Source organism: Plectropomus leopardus, chromosome 3 (genome assembly GCF_008729295.1).
Source record: "Plectropomus leopardus isolate mb chromosome 3, YSFRI_Pleo_2.0, whole genome shotgun sequence".
In the NCBI taxonomy this organism is placed as follows: domain Eukaryota; kingdom Metazoa; phylum Chordata; class Actinopteri; order Perciformes; family Serranidae; genus Plectropomus; species Plectropomus leopardus.
This window is the reverse complement of record NC_056465.1, coordinates 28,251,542-28,260,257: the sequence shown is the minus strand read 5'-3', so window position 1 is coordinate 28,260,257 and position 8,716 is coordinate 28,251,542. Positions and strand designations below refer to the sequence as shown.

At 37.6% G+C, this 8,716-nt stretch overlaps 1 protein-coding gene across 1 annotated transcript; it reads left to right on the top strand.

Annotated features, from left to right (window-relative positions):
• Positions 1-552: 552 nt before the first annotated feature.
• Positions 553-8,648, top strand: LOC121966848 (E3 ubiquitin-protein ligase RNF126-like). Its single transcript, XM_042516924.1, has 9 exons — positions 553-634; positions 2,607-2,665; positions 3,980-4,040; positions 4,584-4,819; positions 5,264-5,332; positions 5,431-5,500; positions 5,655-5,748; positions 7,307-7,422; positions 7,543-8,648. Exons 1-9 carry the CDS (start codon positions 560-562, stop codon positions 7,717-7,719), a joined length of 957 nt encoding a protein of 318 aa, XP_042372858.1. The 5' UTR covers positions 553-559; the 3' UTR covers positions 7,720-8,648.
• The last annotated feature ends 68 nt before the right edge of the window (positions 8,649-8,716 follow it).

Here is an 8,716-nt window from a genome sequence, read left to right as displayed (position 1 = left end):
ATAATAAAAAGGTTTTTTTGTATTTTGTAGAAAATAGTCAGTTTTAGCTACTTGAGCTTAGCTATACAACCTTTACCAAAAGGAAAACTAAAATTATAACATACCCTTAAAATATGCCTACATATGTAAACCCTATCACACAGAGCCCAGACGTCTGGAGGGATTTTTTTACCAACTTCTCATAGAAGGGGAACTGCATACTAAATAAATTTTATTTAATTTTCTTACTTTTAAGCATTACTTACCTAAACCAGATGGTGGAGATAGAACAATCAGGTTAAGTTCAACACATTTTCATTATGATTTAGTGACTCAAAATGTGCTCTACTAAACAGTTGAGCTTAAAGGGCTCTTAATTTGTCATTCTTATAAATAAATAATATCTAACACATCCAGTGATGTTTCCTTGTTTTCTTTACTTTCTTAATTCGTGTTACACACTTTGATATGATCGATGATGCAGGGCAGGTATTTCAATCACATGCTCGTCGTATTTTCTAGATTGACCTCTCCGATGCTCCGTAGTTCTTCCTCCTCTCTACTTGTTTAGTGGTTAAAGATGGCGGAAGCTCCTCCATGGCCCAGCCGGTTCTTCTGTCACAGATGCTCCGCAGAGATTAGCCCTCGTCTTCCTGTAAGTACCGCAGACACAAAGTAAACATAGAGACAATTAGACAAATGAAAAACACAGTGGTTTTGCTGTTATTGTAGTATAAATCTTAGTAGCAGCGGGGCCAAAATATAGCATGCTAACGGTGTTAGCTGGCTGTGCTAGCGCAACCCAGTGTTAGTTAGCTTGTTATCTTAATAGTGGATCTATCCAGATACAAACACTAACTACGTAGTCGTTACACACAAACAACCGGTACTTTGTCGTACGACTTTTATAACAACATTTGGCTGCATCAATTGTTGATTAATGTGGGTTTTACGTGGTACATTAGCCTAACTGTTAGCTATATTAACTAGCAATAAACGTTAACTGTAACGCTGATCGTTTCTTATTACGACTTTAGCTATGTCCTTTATTACCGAACTATGTATGGTCTAACTTTGTGTGTTGGGTTGTTAATGATGTCTATGAATGATTCATCGGCAACAATGCCACAGCATCCTTTTCTTTTTTAACCATTCAGTCAAACACACAAGTGGGATGCCTGTCACAGGCTAGAAAGATCTGTCGTAGAGCTGTAAATGTGAGCTTCACAATGTCAAAGATCAGCTATAGGTTTCTATAGGTTGCTGGTAATGTGGTCGTATTAACACCTCATACACACGTGCAACTGCTATTTTATTGTAAAGAACAGCCTGAGTGTTTAATAGATATATTTATAGAAATATTAGATTGACAGCTGCAGTATTGCTGTATAAAAACAAAAGAATCACAGAGACAACAACATCTGCAGGGTTCCCATGGTCATGAAAAACCTGGAAAAGTCATTTAATTTCCCAACTGTGTTTTCAAGGTCTGTAATGGAATGTAATTATGTAATACAAAGTATTAGAATTAGTAAAAAAATGTTTTTAAAAAGTAATGGATTTTTTGTTTGCAGTGAAATTGTTACAGTAATCTGGTATAGATAACCATCTACGTTATGTAACATAGTGGCAAATTTATTTTCTGTACCTGTCAACAAAACATAGCTCTAATATGCGTCAAGTTCTGCCTTTTTGTTTACACATTTTTTCATTTTCTCCTCGGTCCTTTCTCTCCCTTCATGTTATCCAGTTAATAAAATTGTATTTGAAAAGAGTTTGAATGTGATAAGGTTGAAAACACGCTGGGCAAGTGCAGCAAGACATGATTATTATTGTTGTTGTTAATATTTTTATTATGGGTCCTCAAAAAGTCATTGAAAAGTTTCCACACATCCACACATGACGATGTGCAAAAATTATGTAAAGTAGCAAACTTTATATATGTTTATTGAATGTTAGGTTTCTGTAAGGTTTCTAATAGCCTTTAAGAAGAAGCTGTACTTCCTTCTGTGGTGCTGGGCTTTGTGTTGTGGTATCCTCTACCTTTTTAAACCTCTCCTATTGTTAGAGGGGAAAGAGACCAAGTTTGTCCTCACAGATGTTCTTGGTGTTCACTCTAGGGGCACACAGACTATAGCTCCCTTACCAAATAGTACCACAGCAGGCCACTTTTAACAGCGTCCCATTAGACGGTGGTGAGGAAGGCATCCTCTTGTGAGCCCTCTTCATCAGATTGTTGGTGTTTCAGGAGATGATCGTCTGCGATGTGCAGAGGGTGCTGCTTGTCCAACAGTCTGTTGTCAGACCTCCAAACACGTCACAATGCTTCTAGAGGTTCAAGCTAGGTTTCATCATATGAAAAGGATTATCATCATGAGTCTCCTTTATCTCACTCTGCAGCTGTGCCATCAGCAGAGCTGTGTTTGACATATCTCTCTTGCAGTTTACGCTTGACGCACACTGACACACTAACAGGATGTAGCTGTAGTGTTCATGAATGTTTTTAAGTCACTGGATTACAGAGGTTTAGAAGTGAATTTGAATGTCAGTAAATGTTTGTTAAATAGATGGCTGAGTTTGTCATGATGACTCATGTGCTGGTTTAACTAACCTTTGTTTGTTTTCAGGAGTACACATGTCCAAGATGTGAGTCAGGGTTTATTGAGGAACTGCTGGAGGAGAGAAGGTGTGTATAAAATGTATTTAAAATACAATTTTCCTAATCAAGGCAGCATTGGCAGATTGTAACTGTTAGAGAGTTAATATGAGGAGATTAACACCATTCACTATGGATAACGAGATTCCTTAAATAGTCTTTAGAAATGAAATTCTTTTTTTTTTTTTTTTTTAAATCTGGGTCTTTTCTTCAAACGTTTGGTATTAGATTCTGATTCCAATTACATGGTTAGCACAAGCCATCAGCAAAGTGCTGGTAAAATACACAAGTGGCTGCAAGATTTGCTTCACTCACGTGCCAAAAAAACCCAATGGTAATCTACCAAGTGGCTGGTAGATTTTGGAATCCACCAGCTTCAGTGGCAGGTGGACAAAAAAGTTATTTTCCAACTCTAATTCTCAATGTATAGTAGCTGACATTCAGTATAAAAGAGTCCTGCAAAACATTGCTTTACACCAGCACCTTCAAGGGCTAGAAACACAAGTTTTGACCTTGTCCTATCTAACACATAATCAGTCAATAGGATAATGTCTTTCATGTGTGCTTTCACAAATTGTTTATCACCGCATAGTCACTGTTTTTTGAGTTCGAATGGTCCGTCAAAAAAGTAAAACTTAAGTCCACATGTCAACAGTGGCACAGATTGCTTTTGTTTTCATTGTTTGCTTAATGTTGTATTTTTTCCTTTATCATTTTTTTAGGGTATATTAAGCAGGGTTGTCACTTAGCTACTGTTGGTAAACCCGCTTACCAGGAAAAGTGAAATCAAGGCACGCAGATTCCCTCTTATTTGGCATTTCCCCTCGCTGTTTTTTCAGTGCCGTCTCTCTTGGATGCCTGCCGCTTATGGTCTGGCACCTTGTCACTACCTTTTTAAAAAGCCCTGACCTCACCTGAGCGCTCTGGAGTTAAACATAAATGTCCCAAACACATAAAATAAGAAGAAAATACAGGCAAAGGGGAGTCTGCAGAAAAATACACCGCTGCACACTGAGAGTTGATCATAAGAGATGACTAAGAGGGATTACTTCTGTTTGAGTCTACATGCATAGATTTTTACTTTAGGAAAATCCTGCATAACATATCTTTAAACTATTGTCATGATATTTCAAAGTGTAACACTTAAAATTTAGATCACATCTGTCACATTTCATGTGAAATCAGGGTGTAGGGTTGCTGAAAAGGGGAAGAAATAGCACACGAAAAAACTTGACATCATAATTGAGAATGATGGAAACTATGACGCATGGTGGAAAAGATTGAATTTCCTTAAATGTCACTGAGTCGAGACATAACTTTGCCAACCACTTTTCCCCTGTTTAGTGCTGACAATGGCTCCATGTCTACCATCTCCAGCGGGCCTCAGAACCAGCAACCATTTGAGGTTTGTAACCTATTCTTTTCTCTGGTGTCTATCACACACCCCTCTCTCTCTCTGTCCCACTACACTGCTGTATAATGTCAGAATTTCCTGAAATAGTTTTTTTTTTTGGCTGATTTAGTACTGTGCATGATGGATCATCTTGGGGTTTTCCACTTCTGCTTTTGTTGCAGACCAGTCTTGCTCTGAAAAGTAATATTTTATTAAATGATTTAGTTGTTTTTTAAGTTTGCCCAAAGATGAGAAAACATTCTGAGCCTGATATATAGTTTATGTCAGTGCTGTTGGAAAACTTTTTACTGAAAAATACCTGGGCTGTGATGATGATGTCGCCTCAGTAAACGGGTATGTTGTGAATGCCAGCATGCATTTCCATTAGGCTGAAATATGATCTAACCATCAACAGCACTCTTCATGCTTCAGTGGTGTTGTATTGACAATAAATAGTCGCACTTTTGTAGAGAAGTCTCAAAGCTTCACTTGTTTCCACTGTCAAGATTAGAGCATCCATTTTTTTCTGTGTGCTTTCATCTGTTTTTCTGCCAGAATGCGGACCAGCACTTGTTTACGTTCCCGTCAGGTTACGGTCAGTTTGCCCTGGGTGTCTTTGACGACCGCTTCGACTTCGGGGCGGGACTGGGAACAGAGGATAACAGGGATGCTGAAAACAGGCGAGAAAGGGAAACGGCATCACGGCAACGATATGGTGCCAGGCAACCGAGAAGTCGTCATGGTTCAAGGCGACAAGCAGGGAGGCATGAGGGAGTTCCTACTTTAGAAGGGTAAGGAGACTAAAGACTGACATGTCATAAATCAAGCACGAGTGGGACTTGAGTTTTTTCCATAATAGCAGCAAACCAGTTTATTTCAACATCAGTACATATGTGATATTTAATAATAATAATAAACTTTATTTGTATAGCAAGTCTTGTACAAGAAATGCAGCCCAGTGTGTTTTACAACAAAGAAATTACACACACCAAGTACTTCACATGAAGACATAAAGACATTATAAAACTCTCATTTAAAAATAAGATAGGATCAGATTAGAATACAAACAGTGCTTCTTCACATGGATAAACCCCATTTGATAATACGAGTAAAAGTAAGATAAAAAATAAGGATAAAAATAGAAAGCACAGAATGCACATTAGATGGAAAATAAAACCCATTGAGATAATATAAATAAAAATAAACCTAAAAAATGTTTGTCTTCTCTTTTGTAGAATCATCCAGCAACTAGTGAATGGAATAATTGCACCCACTGCAATGCCAAATATTGGTGTTGGACCCTGGTGAGTGTCTGAAACAGAGCTATATTTAATCTGAAAAACAATGATGACAATCATGACGTGTCCCCTAACTGCTGCAATGTCTGATTCTTTTCTCAAAGGGGTGTTCTTCACTCAAATCCTATGGATTATGCCTGGGGTGCTAACGGTCTAGATGCAATAATAACTCAGGTATTTTTCAGAAACTGTCACGTTTTTACTGTGCTTAATTTTAACCTTTTGGATTAAACATTTTATATCTGTAAGAAAATATTCAGTAAATGCAGTGGTAAGTAACCACATATGCATTTTATGTATTTCCGTTGTCTTTTTTTCTCATTTTTAGTTATTAAACCAGTTTGAGAACACGGGACCCCCGCCTGCTGATAGGGATAAAATAAAAACTCTTCCTACAGTACACATTACAGATGAACACGTTGGTAAGTTAAAACATAATAGAGTGTAACAGAATGTTTTACGTCTGGTTTTCTTTTTTTATCCTGATATCTTAGACTTTATTTGCAAATTTGGAAAACACTATAATTTTCTCTACAACAGATGGTGTCATGTTTTTATTACATTGCAGTGTAATGTTAATGCAAGTGCCATTTTTTTCCCAGACTAACTGGCTTCAGTTTTGAACATTTTAAGATTTTTTCATGCTATGCATTTCATTATGGACTTGAGTTATTAATACAAGTGGCTCTGTAAAAACAAGCAAAGAAAAGCTGATGACAGATAACTCAAGCTGTTCACTTATGTGATAAACAACCACAAAATATATCTTTAGTGTTACTGAAATCATCTTCTGACAGTTTAGTTCGGTAGATCAGTAGACAGCATCTTTCTCATTTTGAGACATATTTTTGCATCCTAATGCCCCACCAGAATGCATGTCATTCCTATGGTCTAACACAGTCCCAAATTATTAGTAAACATGGACAAATCTCTCCCAAAACCAAAAACTAGAGTGCTTAAACTAAAATGTGTAATGTCATAGGATATAAAGCCTGGAGCTGCTCCATAGACAATGAATTGGGAAAGATGTTCTAAATCAGTGTTTCCCAACTGGTGGGTCACGGTCCATAAGTGGTCACAGGTTCATTCTGAATAGACCACAAGTGACTCGTGAATGTATAAAGTTTGTAAGAAAACACTTTATTTTGAAGTACAGTGAATCTCTGGCACAGAGCTTATATTTTGAAGTGCACTTTCTTCTTATTCTTGAATTATGTTTTTTTTCTGCTCTAAGCCAAGGTGTTGTTTAGATTTTGTGAAATTAAATTGAAAATGTGGTGTTTTATCCGATATGAGGACCTTGAACTAATGACTATAAGGGGAAATCTGGACGCCGTGGTTGAACCAGTTGGAAACCACTGCTCTAGATCATACTGAGAGCACCCGGGGGAATGTTTTGAGTTTCAGGGTACATTTTCTGTTTCCGAACAGAGAACACTACAAAAGAATAAAGCTAATTTAGGTATAAAAAGATAAAATATTCAATGGGTCCACAAAATCCGTTTTCCTCATTGTCTATGGAACAGCTCCAGACTTTAAATCCTGTGACATCACATGTTTGAGTCCTCCTTCTCTGGTTTCTGGCTTTAAGAAAGAGTAGCTCATGTTCATCAATTCATACTGAACTTTACAAGGTCATAGAAATATATTGGAATTGTTTAATAAGGTGGTGCCTCCCGTTAACACACCCATCGCACCAGGTTTTGGAGAACTGGTTGTGCAACTGCCACTTTACAAAGTTAAAGGCAAGTGAGACCAGAAAGCAAAGCATGCAATCTTCTTCGTTTTGGTGAAAACCCTCAAACATCTCATTTTACTAACTATTACTGTGGATTTTGGGCATGAACGACTGTTTTTTCTAAATAACATTGATTGTTCATAATGTTATGCAGCTATTTGTAAACTTCTCACCCAAAACCACTTGACAGATCATATTTCATATCTAATTTTTTAACATTTTTAACATGTTCTATCTTGCAGCTTCAGGACTGGAATGTCCAGTATGTAAAGAAGATTACAGTGTTGGAGAAAATGTGAGGCAGCTCCCGTGCAATCACATGTTCCACAATGATTGCATAGTCCCCTGGCTGGAACAGGTATTAAAAATCAGCAATCAAATGCTTCTCCCACTTAAATATTCACTATTTTATATCTGAAACTATGTGTTGGGGAAGGTACTTAAACGTCGTCTTATTTTTACCGCTCTTTCACTCAAGCACGACACGTGTCCGGTGTGCAGGAAAAGCTTGAGTGGACAGAACACAGCTACAAACCCTCCAGAACTATCAGGGATGAACTTTACCTCCTCTTCCTCCTCCTCGTCCTCCTCATCCTCTTCGACCCCTCAGTCCTCAAGTTCGACCAGCAATGAGAACTCGACTGATAACTCATAGAGAACAATTTGTCCTTATCACCCTATGAGCTGTTTATAGCTCCTAGGCCGCTGTACTTCAGAGTGGTGACCTCCAGTCTCTCCCTGCTCCAGGGTGGAGACCTGAGTGCATCTGGCCAGGAGCACTCGAGCCTGAATCAGGGGTAAGTGATACGTGAAGTCCATGTATTTCTGCCCGTCCTGTTGCTCCCACCTTCGTCAGGGATCTGAACAAAGGAAGGGCGGAGGCCTGGAGTGCAGCTTCTGTCAGGGAGGATGTGGAGAAGCATGAAAACTTCGAGAGGCTCGATCTACCTAAATCATCTCGTACAGGAAGAGAAAACAAAGGAATCCAAAGGTAGAAGACTCGGGACATCAAGACAGTCGCTGTTCTTTTTTTTAAAAAAACGAATCTCTTCGGTATGATGTAAATGACCTGTTTTTGCCATTGAAGCAAAAGGAAATGTACAGTTATTCAATTTTTATAAGTAGCATTCATATCTCACTTAAAAAATGACCCAAAGTGCACTGTTAAAGTGCGCACTTAAGTTTCATTATGGTTTAGAATGATACACAGTTGATTCCTTTTGTTTTAAAACAAAATTCCAATAGTTTATGAAATGACTTTATTGTGGAGACTTACAGATTACCTGACACCAAACAGGTACCATTGTTTGCACTTAAAATGATGCGTCAAATTGCAGTAATTTTGTGCTGTTTGGATAATGATGTGGATAATTATTACTAAATTACACACATGAGAATTTTTGTTGTTATCTTAAAGCCGAAAACACTTAGAAACATTTCTGTGCATTTTAACTTAAAGGTAAATTAAATATTTTTAAAGTTGGAAGTTGAAAAACTATTGATTTGCAGTATGATTGTGTCGGGAAAAAAAAAATGATATGAAAATAAAGCTTGGGTGCTACCACTCAAAATCCATGTATAACATCCTCAGTGTGTATGTATAATATTTTTTTAAAGTCTAATCTTGAGCAACAGCAGTCATAAAATGGATT

Bases quoted from the DNA above. Each gene is read 5' to 3' on its own strand.
- LOC121966848 (XM_042516924.1), top strand. From the start codon at position 560: ATGGCGGAAGCTCCTCCATGGCCCAGCCGGTTCTTCTGTCACAGATGC. The intron at 4,041-4,583 runs GTTTGTAACCTA...TTTTTCTGCCAG, and splicing joins AGAACCAGCAACCATTTGAG to AATGCGGACCAGCACTTGTT. The intron at 4,820-5,263 runs GTAAGGAGACTA...TCTCTTTTGTAG, and splicing joins GGAGTTCCTACTTTAGAAGG to AATCATCCAGCAACTAGTGA.